At 49.6% G+C, this 16,045-nt stretch overlaps 1 protein-coding gene across 1 annotated transcript in view; it reads left to right on the forward strand.

Annotated features, from left to right (window-relative positions):
* Positions 1-15,817, forward strand: part of LOC309819929 (obscurin-like) — a gene marked incomplete at its 3' end in the record, with an annotated part of 72,473 nt that extends 56,656 nt beyond the window's left edge. Inside the window, exons 15-19 of the mRNA XM_082650364.1 lie at positions 898-1,173; positions 4,791-5,066; positions 8,885-9,160; positions 11,413-11,688; positions 15,513-15,817. Of these exons, the coding sequence (XP_082506490.1) occupies positions 898-1,173; positions 4,791-5,066; positions 8,885-9,160; positions 11,413-11,688; positions 15,513-15,817 (1,409 nt within the window). The remainder of the gene's footprint in view (positions 1-897; positions 1,174-4,790; positions 5,067-8,884; positions 9,161-11,412; positions 11,689-15,512) is intronic.
* Positions 15,818-16,045: the final 228 nt, after the last annotated feature.

Raw genomic sequence — 16,045 nt, forward strand, 5'->3', positions numbered from 1 at the left:
AGGTACAAACCAAAAGACAGTCCGGTGATACCGTGGTTTCCTTAAGACCGAAGGTAAAGGAAGATTTCTTAAATGGAACACAGATGCTCCAAAATGAAAGCGTGCAATGGACATAGGTGACACTATTGAAGGGAAAAACTTTGTTTCATCGGAGGACTCGATCACACAGTGAAAATGCGAGTCCCACAGCTGGGAATAACCTTAAAGGCTAGCAATCTATCCTTCTCTAGTATTTCAATGCATAAAGAGTGCCTAGAGATGAATGGAGAGAAGAGAGGGCCTACTATTGGTGAGTGGGCAAAAATTTGAATAGTTGCACCACGAAGAACAAAAGAGTAATGGGGACCCCAGTGTACGCAGAAAGGTGCTCAGCTTCTTTATTCCTCAGACAGTGGAAAAGAAAGCCACGGGGAGATGCCAGCACTCCCCAGAGATTGCCACAAGTTGACCGTACTAAGTGTAGGCCAGGGCACCAAGCCTCAGTGATTTCCATGGACTGCAGGTGCAACGTTCCTTGCTTAGACCTATGGAGAAGACTGTGGCCCCACCTGGGAAGGTTTGGGAACACTTGCGTGAGACCCGCAGATGCTATGAGCAGGGGAGAAATCTCTTCAAAAATCTTACCCTCCCCCCACCCTCCCACGCCCCGGACCAGCTCACGCGGACCCAGGGGAGAATGCATCTCTTGTTTTACTTGTCGCTGAGAAAGGCAGGGGCACTTCTGCAGGGCACACGGCTGGTGCAGAGCCAGGAGAAGTCTCCAGCTTGGCCCCCGCCCCACCTCCGCACCCCTCACACCCGCATGGCACACGGCTCCCCACTCAGGTCTCTTTTGCCCGGGGCTGCATTCGTGACTGAGATGGTGTCTTTGACCCGTGTATCCCTCCCTGTCCCCAGAGCCCAAGGTGGTGTTTGCCAAGGAGCATCCAGCACGCAGTGAAGTGCAGGCCGTGGCGGGGTCCAGTGCCACGCTGAGCTGCGAGGTGGCCCAGGCCCAGACGGAGGTGACGTGGTACAAGGATGGAAAGAAGCTGAGTTCGAGCTCGAAAGTGCGTGTTGAGGCCACGGGCCGAGGGCGGCGGCTGGTGGTGCAGCAGGCGGGCAAGGCAGACGCCGGGGAGTACAGCTGCGAGGCCGGGGGCCAGAGGGTCTCCTTCCACCTGGATGTCACAGGTCAGTCCTGGAGGAGGATACTAAGCTAGCCTATTTGGAGGTGATGAGGGGACGGTCTTGCGGCCTCCCCAGATGGGTATTCACTCGCCTGTAGCCTCCCAGTCTTCCACGTCCCACATTTATAGCTATTTTTGCCCAGGGGAGGATGGATGGAGAGTGTGGGCGTGGAAGGAAGAGGGGCCATTTGTGTCCACCTGTCTCCATGCGGTAAGGCCCACAGTGTCTTAGCACCTGCCCAGAGCCTTCCTGTTGTTTCTGGTATCAGGACCTTGGCTCTTCCTGATGCATGGGGTCTGAGGTAGGCCTGGGGATATGTGACTTTCCTCCCATGGTACTTCTTTCCTGACACCAACAACATGGCTCATGCCGGATCTTGGGTTGCCAGATGGGGTTTCAATTTCATTGATCACAGATTAGCGGAGATGTTGGCCACCCAGTCCCGCTTGGAATTATTTTAGAAGTGAACTTTGGATGGTCAGATTTGAGGTTTCTGCAATGCCCTTCCTTCAATTTCCTGAATAGGGAAGCTCTGGTTGCCTGTAGGTAGCAGAAGATAGGCAAATTTTATTGTCACGATCTTGCAAAGGGAGGAAGAAAGGAGGATTGGAATAGAGTCACCTGTGCTATTTAGGGTGATCGTCTTAAATGCAGTAGGATTTTGCCTTTATCTTCAAACAGTTTGGATGCTGCGGGTCAGTATTCCCAATGGTGTTATATTGATGAATTTAGGAACGGAAAGGAAAATGTCGCTACTGCCCCATCGGTCTGCTTTGCTAATGAGGAGTTAGTGTACTAGCAGCAGACTCTGACTGGCAAAGCAGTCTTTATTTCGTTGCATTTTCCTAAAGGTCAGTGAGTGTCGCTGCCTCGTGGATGGAACATAGGGCAGTCTATGAAATCAGGTTACTCGTCTTCTGTGAAGAGAGCCTTCATGCTGAGTAGGGGTGGGCTGCCATTCCACATTGACTCCTAGGTGCCAACCCGTAACTGTTTGAGACCGTGACACCACAGGATGATTTATGGGTGTGTATAGATATCCCAGATGCCACCAGGCATTCCTGTAAAATGTGGCATTCGGAGAATATTAGAGAGTGCTCTAAGATAAAACCTTTGAAAAGTTGTGAAGTTTGACTAAATCCTGGACAACTGTATGAAAACTGACACAAGAAGATGTAGAAAACTCAAAGAGTTGTATGATTTGTCAATCAGTAGGACCAATAATGAAAAATCTTCCCAAGAACTACCTGGTACCTCTCTGGTACAGTCTACAAACTATCCTGGAAAACTGTTATTCCATGCTTGTGGAGATGGTCTTAGAGATAGAAAAAGGAGATGCACTCCATGAGTCTCTTTAAATTCAGAACATAACATCGACGCATACCAGAATCGCTGAAGAAAGGCAGGAAGGATGAATGAAATTCCAGACGTATGTATTGCGAATATCACAGCCAAAATCATAAATGAAATGTTAGCAAAAGGAGTTCAGCCATGCGTCCCCGGGGTGGAGTCAGTGATGAGAGTTGTAGTCCAGGATTGCATGTTGTGTTGAAGGTTGGCAAAGTTAATAGATATAAAGCTTAGCATTACGAGATTGAATGCAAAAGGATGTGGTCCTCTGAACGAGTAGAGAATCAAATGGTTGATGAAATTTGATCGTCCGAAATCCAGGCAAAAAGTGTGAGGAAACTGAGCACCAGTTCTTGCCATATAATTCTTAGCATATTGTACTAATGTGTTCTTTCTGTAACGTTATAATAAAATTCCTCCAACAACAACAACAGCAACAACAAGACTAGCATCCCACTTAACATGTCCCTGGAAATCTTTGATGTGAGGGAGAACACACATGGGCCTCTGTAGCCACTGAGTGGATTCAGGAGGAGCATAAAATCACTGGCAACGGGTTTAGAAAAACCCAAGATAGAATTTGCTGATGATGTGATTATCAACTCAGACAATCCGATGGATCAATTATTAGGCTGTGTACGATTGTTGAGTAAGATTAGGGTGTAAGAGAATGAACATGCAGAAGACATTTCCACAGGTAAGTCCTGGTGAGGAACGTTGGGCAAGTGAAACTTTTGTGAAAGAGTTAAAATGGCACAATTGTATCATGTTCCTAATTCCAGATCTGATAAAAGGTGCTAGGAGACTATGTGGAGAAATTAGTACACATTCTTGAGAGAGAGTCAGAGGTTTCCATCGATGCAACGTAATCTGAGGAGAAAACTCAGAGATGTTGATTAACAATGAAAATCGAAGCAAATTTGTGTTTTGGGTGGTCGGATGGTAGAATAGCAGGCAGATTCCAAAGGCAAGGTACAGCCAATGTGCTATTTGCTTGCAGAAGCGCGGTAGGAGCCCTTCCTGGGAGCCATTGTCAAGAATGATCGTGAGGCCATATAGTTTTCAAGATAAGGGGATCCCAGTGCGGCGATATTTACCGCATCAGAGGAACGTAGTAGTGAGGTCAGAAGTAGCTCTTTGCAGCAGTGGTTTCCTGCACTACCACGGACAAATCCCCCCTCCGTCTGTCTCCCAGCCCCCTCCCCGCCGTGACAATTTTATCTGTTGCTGTACTGTGCGTTGGAGGAGTCGAGGAGGGATGTTGTCTTCATAAATAGTGGTTGGACCACTTACCCATAGGGAAAAATTAAACTGTACTGTCAATTCACAGCACACACAAAAGTACACTCATGGTGGGTTAGAAACCTCAGTGTGAAAAGGTACAAACCAAAAGACAGTCCGGTGATACCGTGGTTTCTTTAAAGATGGAAGGTAAGGGAAGATTTCTTAAATGGAACACAAATGCTCCAAACTCAAAGGGCTGAAATGGACATAGGTGACACTATTGAAGGGAAAAACTTTGATTCATCGGAGGACTCGATCACACAGTGAAAATGTGAGTCCCACAGCTGGGAATAACCTTGAAGGCTAGCAATCTGTCCTTCTCTAGTATTTCAATGCATAAAGAGTGCCTAGAGATGGAAAGAAGAGAGAGCCTACTGTTGGTGAGTGGGTAAAAATATGAATAGCTGCACCAGGAAGAACAAAAGAGTAATGGGGACCCCAGTCATACAGGGAAAGGTGCTCAGCTTCTTTATTCTTCAGACAGTGGAAAAGAAAGCCACGGGGAGGTGCCAGCACTCCCCAGAGATTGCCACAAGGTGACCATAGTAAGTATAGGGCAGGGCACCGAGCCTCAGTGATTTCCATGGACTGCAGGTGCAACGTTCCTTGCTTAGACCTATGGAGAAGACTGTGGCCCCACCTGGGAAGGTTTGGGAACACTTGCGTGTGACCCCGCAGAAGCCATGAGCAGGGGAGAAGTCTCTTCTAAAGCGACCCTCCCCCGACCCCTCCAACCCACGGACCAACTCATGAGGACGCGGGGGAAATTCATCTCTTGTGTTAGTTGTCGCTGAGAAAGGCAGGGGGACTTCTGCGGGGCACACGGCTGGTGCAGAGCCTGGAGAAGTCTCCAGCATGGCCCCCACCCGCCTCCGCAACCCTCGCACCCGCCTGGCCCACAGCTCCCCACTCAGCTCTCTTTTGCCCAGGGCTACCTTCCTGACTGAGATGGTGTCCTTGACCCATGTATCCCTCCCTGTTCCCAGAGCCCAAGGAGGTGTTTGCCAAGGAGCAGCCGGCACGCAGTGAAGTGCAGGCCGTGGCGGGGTCCAGTGCCACGCTGAGCTGCGAGGTGGCCCAGGCCCAGACGGAGGTGACGTGGTACAAGGATGGAAAGAAGCTGAGTTCGAGCTCGAAAGTGCGTGTGGAGGCCACGGGCCGAGGGCGGCGGCTGGTGGTGCAGCAGGCGGGCAAGGCAGACGCCGGGGAGTATAGCTGTGAGGCCGGGGGCCAGAGGGTCTCCTTCCACCTGGATGTCACAGGTCAGTCCTGGAGGAGGATACTAAGCTAGCCTATTTGGAGGTGATGAGGGGATGGTCTTGTGGCCTCCATAGACAGGTGTTCACTCGCCTGTAGCCTCCCAGTCTTCCACGTCCCACATTTATAGCTATTTTTGCCCAGGGGAGTATGGATGGAGAGTGTGGGCGTGGAAGGAAGAGGGGCCATTTGTGTCCACCTGTCTCCATGCGGTAAGGCCCAGTCATGGTGTCTTAGCACCTGCCCAGAGCCTTCCTGTTGTTCCTGGTATCGGGACCCTGGCTCTCCCTAATGCTTGGGGTCTGAGGTAGGCCTGGGGATATGTGACTTTCCTCCCATGGTACTTCTTTCCTGACACCTACCACATGGCTCTTGCCGGGTCTCGAGTTGCCAGATGGGGTTTCAATTTCATTGATCGCAGATTAGTGGAGATGTTGGCCACCAAGTCCCGCTTGGAATTATTTTAGAAGTGAACTTTGGATGATCAGATTTGAGGTTTCTAGGATGCCCTTCCTTCAATTTCCTGAATAGGGAAGCTCCGGTTGCCTGTAGGTAGCAGAAGATAGGCCAAGTTTGTTGTCACGATCTTGCAAAGGGAGAAAGAAAGGAGGATTGGAATGGAGTCCCCTGTGCTGCTTAGGGTGATCTTCATAAATGCAGTAGGATTTTGCCTTTTCTTCAAACAGTTTGGATGCTGCGGGTCAGTATTCCCAATGGTGTTATATTGATGAATTTAGGAACGGAAAGGAAAACGTCGCTACTGCCCCATCGGTCTGCTTTGCTAATGAGGAGTTAGTGTACTAGCAGCAGACTCTGACTGGCAAAGCAGTCTTTATTTCGTTGCATTTTCCTAAAGGTCAGTGAGTGTCGCTGCCTCGTGGATGGAACATAGGGCAGTCTATGAAATCAGGTTACTTGTCTCCTGTGAAGAGAGCCTTCATGCTGAGTAGGGGTGGGCTGCCATTCCACATTGACTCCTAGGTGCCAACCCGTAACTGTTTGAGACCGTGCGACCATACGATTATTTATGGGTGTGTATAGATATCCCAGATCCGAGAAGGCATTTCTGTAAAATGTGGCATTCGGAGAGTATTAGAGAGTGTTCTAAGATAAAAGCTTTGAAAAGTTGTGAAGTTTGACTAAATCCTGGACAACTGTTTGAAAACTGACACAAGAAGATGTAGAAAACTCAAAGAGTTGTATGACTTGTCAATCAGTAGGACCAATAATGAAAAATCTACCCAAGAACTACCTGGTACTTCTCTGGTACAGTCTACAAACTATCCTGGAAAACTGTTATTCCATGCTTGTGGAGATGGTCTTAGAGATAGAAAAAGGAGATGCACTCCATGAGTCTCTTTAAATTCAGAACATAACATCGACGCATACCAGAGTCACTGAAGAAAGGCAGGAAGGATGAATACAATTCCAGACGTATGTATTGCAAATATCACAGCCAAAATCATAAATGAATTGTTAGCAATAGGAATTCAGCCATGCGTCCACGGGGTGGAGTCAGTGATGAGAGTCCTAGTCCAGGATTGCACGTTGTGTTGAAGGTTGACAAAGTTAATATATATAAAGCATGGAATTAAGAGATTGAATGGAAAAGGATGTGGTCCTCTGAACGGGTAGAGAATCAAATGGTTGATGAAATTTGATCATCCCAAATCCAGGCAAAAAATGTGAGAAAACTGAGCACCAGTTCCTGTCATATAATTCTTAAAATACTGTACAAAGGTGTTTTTGGGCCGCCCTGGTAGCCCAGTGTTTGAGAGTCCGCCTGTCGATGCAGAGGACACGGGTTCGTGCCCCGGTCCGGGAAGATCCCACATGCCGCGGAGCGGCTGGGCCCGTGAGCCATGGCTGCTGAGCCTGCGCATCCGGATCCTGTGATCCGCAACGGGATAGGCCACAACAGTGAGAGGCCCGTGTACCGCAAAAAAAAAGGGCTCTTTTTTTAACGTTATAATAAAATTCCTCCAACAACAACAACAGCAACAACAAGACCAGCATCCCACTTAACGTGTCCCTGCCAATCTGTGATGTGAGGGAGAACACACGTGGGCCTCTGTAGTCACTGAGCGGATTCAGGAGGAGCATAAAATCACTGGCAACGGGTTTAGAAAAACCCAAGGTAGAATTTGCTGATGATGTGATTATCAACTCAGACAATCCGATGGATCAATTATTAGGCTGTGTACGATTGTTGAGTAAGATTAGGGTGTAAGAGAATGAACATGCAGAAGACATTTCCACAGGTAAGTCCTGGTGAGAAACGCTGGGCAAGTGAAACTTTTGTGAAAGAGTTAAAATGGCACAATTGTATCATGTTCCTAATTCCAGGTCTGATAAAAGGTGCTAGGAGACTATGTGGAGAAATTAGTACACATTCTTGAGAGAGAGTCAGAGGTTTCCATCGATGCAACGTAATCTGAGGAGAAAACTCAGAGATGTTGATTAACAATGAAAATCGAAGCAAATTTGTGTTTTGGGTGGTCGGATGGTAGAATAGCAGGCAGATTCCAAAGACAAGGTACAGCCAATGTGCTGTTTGCTTGCAGAAGCGCGGTAGGAGCCCTTCCTGGGAGCCGTTGTCAAGAATGATCATGAGGCTATATAGTTTTCAAGATAAGGGGATCCCAGTGCGGCGATATTTACCACATCAGAGGAACGTAGTAGTGAGGTCAGAAGTAGCTCTTTGCAGCAGTGGTTTCCTGCACTACCACGGACAAATCCCCCCTCCGTCTGTCTCCCAGCCCCCTCCCCGCCGTGACAATTTTATCTGTTGCTGTACTGTGCGTTCGAGAAGTCGAGGAGGGATGTTGTCTTCATAAATAGTGGTTGGACCACTTACCCACAGGGAAAAATTAAACTGTACTGTCAATTCACAGCACACACAAAAGTACACTCATGGTGGGTTAGAAACCTCAGTGTGAAAAGGTACAAACCAAAAGACAGTCCGGTGATACCGTGGTTTCTTTAAAGACGGAAGGTAAGGGAAGATTTCTTAAATGGAACACAAATACTCCAAACTCAAAGGGCTGAAATGGACATAGGTGACACTATTGAAGGGAAAAACTTTGATTCATCGGAGGACTCGATCACACAGTAAAAATGCGAGTCCCACAGCTGGGAATAACCTTGAAGGCTAGCAATCTGTCCTTCTCTAGTATTTCAATGCATAGAGATGGAAAGAAGAGAGAGCCTACTGTTGGTGAGTGGGCAAAAATTTGAATAGCTGCACCAGGAAGAACAAAAGAGTAATGGGGACCCCAGTCATACAGGGAAAGGTGCTCAGCTTCTTTATTCCTCAGACAGTGGAAAAGAAAGCCACGGGGAGGTGCCAGCACTCCCCAGAGATTGCCACAGGTTGACTGTACTAAGTGTAGGCCAGGGCACCGAGCCTCAGTGATTTCCATGGACTGCAGGTGCAACGTTCCTTGCTTAGACCTATGGAGAAGACTGTGGCCCCATCTGGGAAGGTTTGGGAACACTTGCGTGTGACCCCGCAGAAGCCATGAGCAGGGGAGAAGTCTCTTCTAAAGCGACCCTCCCCCGACCCCTCCAACCCACGGACCAACTCATGCGGACGCGGGGGAAATTCATCTCTTGTGTTAGTTGTCACTGAGAAAGGCAGGGGGACTTCTGTGGGGCACACGGCTGGTGCAGAGCCTGGAGAAGTCTCCAGCATGGCCCCCACCCGCCTCCGCAACCCTCGCACCCGCCTGGCCCACAGCTCCCCACTCAGCTCTCTTTTGCCCAGGGCTGCCTTCCTGACTGAGATGGTGTCCTTGACCCGTGTATCCCTCCCTGTTCCCAGAGCCCAAGGAGGTGTTTGCCAAGGAGCAGCCGGCACGCAGTGAAGTGCAGGCCGTGGCGGGGTCCAGTGCCACGCTGAGCTGCGAGGTGGCCCAGGCCCAGACGGAGGTGACGTGGTACAAGGATGGAAAGAAGCTGAGTTCGAGCTCGAAAGTGCGTGTGGAGGCCACGGGCCGAGGGCGGCGGCTGGTGGTGCAGCAGGCGGGCAAGGCAGACGCCGGGGAGTATAGCTGTGAGGCCGGGGGCCAGAGGGTCTCCTTCCACCTGGATGTCACAGGTCAGTCCTGGAGGAGGATACTAAGCTAGCCTATTTGGAGGTGATGAGGGGACGGTCTTGTGGCCTCCATAGACAGGTGTTCACTCGCCTGTAGCCTCCCAGTCTTCCACGTCCCACATTTATAGCTATTTTTGCCCAGGGGAGGATGGATGGAGAGTGTGGGCGTGGAAGGAAGAGGGGCCATTTGTGTCCACCTGTCTCCATGCGGTAAGGCCCAGTCATGGTGTCTTAGCACCTGCCCAGAGCCTTCCTGTTGTTCCTGGTATCGGGACCCTGGCTCTCCCTAATGCTTGGGGTCTGAGGTAGGCCTGGGGATATGTGACTTTCCTCCCATCGTACGTCTTTCCTGACACCTACCGCATGGCTCATACCAGGTCTTGGGTTGCCAGATGGGGTTGCAATTTCATTGATCGCAGATTAGTGGAGATGTTGGCCACCAAGTCCCCCTTGGAATTATCTTAGGAGTGAACTTTGATGGTCAGATTTGAGGCTAATGCGACGCCCGTCCTTCAATTTCCTGTATAGGGAAGCTCCAGTTGCCCGTAGGTAGCAGAAGATAGGCCAAGTTTGTTGTCATGATCTTGCAAAGGGAGAAAGAAAGGAGGATTGGAATAGAGTCCCCTGTGCTGTTTAGGGTGATCTTAAATGCAATAGGATTTTGCCTTTGTCTTCAAACAGTTTGGATGCTGCGGGTCAGTATTCCCCGTGGCATTTGTGAAAGAGTTAAATGGGCACAATTGTATCATTTTTCTAATTCCAGGTCTGATAAAAGTTGCTACGAGACTATGTGGGGAAATTAGTACACATTCTTGAGAGAGAGTCAGAGGTTTCCTTGGACAGGCAGTAATCTGAGGAGAAAAATCAGAGATGTTGATTAACAATGAAAATCGAAGCAAATTTGTGTTTTGGGTGGTCCGATGGTAGAATAGCAGGCAGATTCCAAAGGCAAGGTACAGCCAATGTGCTATTTGCTTGCAGAAGCGCGGTGAGAGCGCTTCCTGGGAGCCGTAGTCAAGAATGATCGTGAGGCTATATAGTTTTCAAGATAAGGGGATCCCAGTGTGGCGATATTTACCACATCAGAGGAATTTAGTAGTGAGGTCAGCAAGAGCTCCTTGCAACAGTGTTTTCCAGCACCACCAGGGACAAATCCCCCCTCCGTCTGTCTCCCAGCCCCCTCCCCGCCGTCACAATGTTATCTGTTGCTGTGCTGTGCGTTCGAGAAGTTGAAGAGGGATGTTGTCTTCATAAATAGTGGTTGGACCACTTACCCATAGGGAAAACTTAAACTGTACTGACAATTCACAGCACACACAAAAGTACACTCGTGGTGGGTTAGAAACCTCAGTGTGAAAAGGTACAAACCAAAAGACAGTCCGGTGATACCGTGGTTTCCTTAAGACCGAAGGTAAAGGAAGATTTCCTAAATGGAACACAAATGCTCCAAACTGAAAGCGTGAAATGGACATAGGTGACACTATTGAAGGGAAAAATTTTGATTCATCGGAAGACTCGATCACACAGTGAAAATGGGAGTCCCACAGTTGGGAATAACCTTGAAAGCTAGCAATCTGTCCTTCTTTAGTGTTTCAATGTATAAAGAGTGCCTAGAGGTGAATGGAGAGAAGAGAGGGCCTACTATTGGTGAGTGGGCAAAAATTTGAATAGTTGCACCAGGAAGAACAAAAGAGTAATGGGGACCCCAGTGTACGCGGAAAGGTGCTCAGCTTCTTTATACCTCAGATAATGGAAAGGAAAGCCATGGGGAGGTGGTAGCACACCCACCAGATTGCCACAAGTTGACCGTACTAAGTGTAGGCCAAGGCACCGAGCCTCAGTGATTTCCAGGGACTGCAGGTGCAAAGTTCCTTGCTTAGACGTATGAAGAAGACTGTGGCCCCATCTGGGAAGCTTTAGGAACACTTGCGTGTGACCCCGCAGAAGCCATGAGCAGGGGAGAAATCTCTTCCAAAGCTCATCCTCCCCCCACCCTCCCACCGCCCGGACCAGGATACGTGGACGCGGGGGAGAATGCATCACTTGTGTTACTTGTCACTGAGAAAGGCAGGGGCACTTCTGCAGGGCACACGGCTGGTGCAGAGCCAGGAGAAGTCTCCAGCTTGGCCCCCGCCCCACCTCCGCACCCCTCGCACCCGCCTGGCCCACGGCTCCCCACTCAGGTCTCTTTTGCCCAGGGCTGCTTTCCTGACTGAGATGGTGTCCTTGACCCATGTATCCCTCCCTGTCCCCAGAGCCCAAGGAGGTGTCTGCCAAGGAGCAGCCGGCACGCAGTGAAGTGCAGGCCGTGGCGGGGTCCAGTGCCACGCTGAGCTGCGAGGTGGCCCAGGCCCAGACGGAGGTGACGTGGTACAAGGATGGAAAGAAGCTGAGTTCGAGCTCGAAAGTGCGTGTGGAGGCCACGGGCCGAGGGCGGCGGCTGGTGGTGCAGCAGGCGGGCAAGGCAGACGCCGGGGAGTACAGCTGCGAGGCCGGGGGCCAGAGGGTCTCCTTCCACCTGGATGTCACAGGTCAGTCCTGGAGGAGGATACTAAGCTAGCCTATTTGGAGGTGATGAGGGGACGGTCTTGCGGCCTCCCCAGACGGGTGTTCACTCGCCTGTAGCCTCCCAGTCTTCCACGTCCCACATTTATAGCTATTTTTGCCCAGGGGAGGATGGATGGAGAGTGTGGGCGTGGAAGGAAGAGGGGCCATTTGTGTCCACCTGTCTCCATGCGGTAAGGCCCACAGTGTCTTAGCACCTGCCCAGAGCCTTCCTGTTGTTTCTGGTATCAGGACCTTGGCTCTTCCTGATGCGTGGGGTCTGAGGTAGGCCTGGGGATATGTGACTTTCCTCCCATGGTACTTCTTTCCTGACACCAACAACATGGCTCATGCCGGATCTTGGGTTGCCAGATGGGGTTTCAATTTCATTGATCACAGATTAGCAGAGATGTTGGCCACCCAGTCCCACTTGGAATTATTTTAGAAGTGAACTTTGGATGGTCAGATTTGAGGTTTCTGCAACACCCTTCCTTCAATTTCCTGAATAGGGAAGCTCTGGTTGCCTGTAGGTAGCAGAAGATAGGCAAATTTTATTGTCACGATCTTGCAAAGGGAGGAAGAAAGGAGGATTGGAATAGAGTCACCTGTGCTATTTAGGGTGATCGTCTTAAATGCAGTAGGATTTTGCCTTTGTCTTCAAACTGTTTGGATGCTGCGGGTCAGTATTCCCAATGGCGTTATATTGATGAATTTAGGAACGGAAAGGAAAACGTCACTACTGCCCCATCGGTCTGCTTTGCTAATGAGGAGTTAGTGTACTAGCAGCAGACTCTGACTGGCAAAGCAGTCTTTATTTCGTTGCATTTTCCTAAAGGTCAGTGAGTGTCGCTGCCTCGTGGATGGAACATAGGGCAGTCTATGAAATCAGGTTACTCGTCTCCTGTGAAGAGAGCCTTCATGCTGAGTAGGGGTGGGCTGCCATTCCACATTGACTCCTAGGTGCCAACCCGTAACTGTTTGAGACCGTGCGACCATACGATTATTTATGGGTGTGTATAGATATCCCAGATCCGAGAAGGCATTTCTGTAAAATGTGGCATTCGGAGAGTATTAGAGAGTGTTCTAAGATAAAAGCTTTGAAAAGTTGTGAAGTTTGACTAAATCCTGGACAACTGTTTGAAAACTGACACAAGAAGATGTAGAAAACTCAAAGAGTTGTATGACTTGTCAATCAGTAGGACCAATAATGAAAAATCTACCCAAGAACTACCTGGTACTTCTCTGGTACAGTCTACAAACTATCCTGGAAAACTGTTATTCCATGCTTGTGGAGATGGTCTTAGAGATAGAAAAAGGAGATGCACTCCATAAGTCTCTTTAAATTCAGAACATAACATCGACGCATACCAGAGTCACTGAAGAAAGGCAGGAAGGATGAATACAATTCCAGACGTATGTATTGCAAATATCACAGCCAAAATCATAAATGAATTGTTAGCAATAGGAATTCAGCCATGCGTCCACGGGGTGGAGTCAGTGATGAGAGTCCTAGTCCAGGATTGCACGTTGTGTTGAAGGTTGGCAAAGTTAATAGATATAAAGCTTAGCATTACGAGATTGAATGCAAAAGGATGTGGTCCTCTGAACGAGTAGAGAATCAAATGGTTGATGAAATTTGATCGTCCGAAACCCAGGCAAAAAGTGTGAGGAAACTGAGCACCAGTTCTTGCCATATAATTCTTAAAATACTGTACAAAAGTGTTTTTGGGCCACTCTGGTAGCTCAGTGTTTGATAGTCTGCCTGTCGATGCAGGGGACACGGGTTCGTGCCCCTGTCCGGGAAGATCCCACATGCCGTGGAGCGGCTGGGCCCGTGAGCCATGGCCGCTGAGCCTGCGCGTCCGGAGCCTGTGATCCGCAATGGGATAGGCCACAACAGTGAGAGGCCCGTGTACCGCAAAAAAAAAAAAAAAAAAGGGCTCTTTTTTTAACGTTATAATAAAATTCCTCCAACTACAACAACAGCAACAACAAGACCAGCATCCCACTTAACGTGTCCCTGGAAATCTTTGATGTGAGGGAGAACACACGTGGGCCTCTGTAGTCACTGAGCGGATTCAGGAGGAGCATAAAATCACTGGCAAAGGGTTTAGAAAAACTCAAGGTAGAATTTGCTGATCATGTGATTATCAACTAAGACAATCCGGTGGATCAATTATTAGGCTGTCTACGATTGTTGAGTAAGATTAGGGTGTAAGAGAATGAACATGCAGAAGACATTTCCACAGCTATGTCCTGGCTAGAAACGCTTGGCAAGTGAAACTTTTGTGAAGGAGTTAAACTGGCACAATTGTATCATGTTCCTAATTCCAGGTCTGATAAAAGGTGCTATGAGACTATGTGGGGAAATTAGTATACATTCTTGAGAGAGAGTCAGAGGTTTCCATCGACGGAGAGTAATCCGAGGAGAAAACTCAGAGATGTTGATTAACAATGAAAATCGAAGCAAATTTGTGTTTTGGGTGGTCGGATGGTAGAATAGCAGGCAGATTCCAAAGACAAGGTACAGCCAATGTGCTGTTTGCTTGCAGAAGCGCGGTAGGAGCCCTTCCTGGGAGCCGTTGTCAAGAATGATCATGAGGCTATATAGTTTTCAAGATAAGGGGATCCCAGTGCGGCGATATTTACCGCATCAGAGGAACGTAGTAGTGAGGTCAGAAGTAGCTCTTTGCAGCAGTGGTTTCCTGCGCTACCACGGACAAATCCCCCCTCCGTCTGTCTCCCAGCCCCCTCCCCGCCGTGACAATTTTATCTGTTGCTGTACTGTGCGTTCGATAAGTCGAGGAGGGATGTTGTCTTCATAAATAGTGGTTGGACCACTTACCCATAGGGAAAAATTAAACTGTACTGTCAATTCACAGCACACACAAAAGTACACTCATGGTGGGTTAGAAACCTCAGTGTGAAAAGGTACAAACCAAAAGACAGTCCGGTGATACCGTGGTTTCTTTAAAGACGGAAGGTAAGGGAAGATTTCTTAAATGGAACACAAATGCTCCAAACTCAAAGGGCTGAAATGGACATAGGTGACACTATTGAAGGGAAAAACTTTGATTCATCGGAGGACTCGATCACACAGTAAAAATGCGAGTCCCACAGCTGGGAATAACCTTGAAGGCTAGCAATCTGTCCTTCTCTAGTATTTCAATGCATAGAGATGGAAAGAAGAGAGAGCCTACTGTTGGTGAGTGGGCAAAAATTTGAATAGCTGCACCAGGAAGAACAAAAGAGTAATGGGGACCCCAGTCATACAGGGAAAGGTGCTCAGCTTCTTTATTCCTCAGACAGTGGAAAAGAAAGCCACGGGGAGGTGCCAGCACTCCCCAGAGATTGCCACAGGTTGACTGTACTAAGTGTAGGCCAGGGCACCGAGCCTCAGTGATTTCCATGGACTGCAGGTGCAACGTTCCTTGCTTAGACCTATGGAGAAGACTGTGGCCCCATCTGGGAAGGTTTGGGAACACTTGCGTGTGACCCCGCAGAAGCCATGAGCAGGGGAGAAGTCTCTTCTAAAGCGACCCTCCCCCGACCCCTCCAACCCACGGACCAACTCATGCGGACGCGGGGGAAATTCATCTCTTGTGTTAGTTGTCACTGAGAAAGGCAGGGGGACTTCTGCAGGGCACACGGCTGGTGCAGAGCCTGGAGAAGTCTCCAGCTTGGCCCCCACCCGCCTCCGCAACCCTCGCACCCGCCTGGCCCACAGCTCCCCACTCAGCTCTCTTTTGCCCAGGGCTGCCTTCCTGACTGAGATGGTGTCCTTGACCCGTGTATCCCTCCCTGTTCCCAGAGCCCAAGGAGGTGTTTGCCAAGGAGCAGCCGGCACGCAGTGAAGTGCAGGCCGTGGCGGGGTCCAGTGCCACGCTGAGCTGCGAGGTGGCCCAGGCCCAGACGGAGGTGACGTGGTACAAGGATGGAAAGAAGCTGAGTTCGAGCTCGAAAGTGCGTGTGGAGGCCACGGGCCGAGGGCGGCGGCTGGTGGTGCAGCAGGCGGGCAAGGCAGACGCCGGGGAGTATAGCTGTGAGGCCGGGGGCCAGAGGGTCTCCTTCCACCTGGATGTCACAGGTCAGTCCTGGAGGAGGATACTAAGCTAGCCTATTTGGAGGTGATGAGGGGACGGCCTTGTGGCCTCCATAGACAGGTGTTCACTCGCCTGTAGCCTCCCAGTCTTCCACGTCCCACATTTATAGCTATTTTTGCCCAGGGGAGGATGGATGGAGAGTGTGGGCGTGGAAGGAAGAGGGGCCATTTGTGTCCACCTGTCTCCATGCGGTAAGGCCCAGTCATGGTGTCTTAGCACCTGCCCAGAGCCTTCCTGTTGT

Source organism: Grampus griseus (genome assembly GCF_964374135.1).
Source record: "Grampus griseus genome assembly, chromosome: 3".
NCBI lineage: Eukaryota > Metazoa > Chordata > Mammalia > Artiodactyla > Delphinidae > Grampus > Grampus griseus.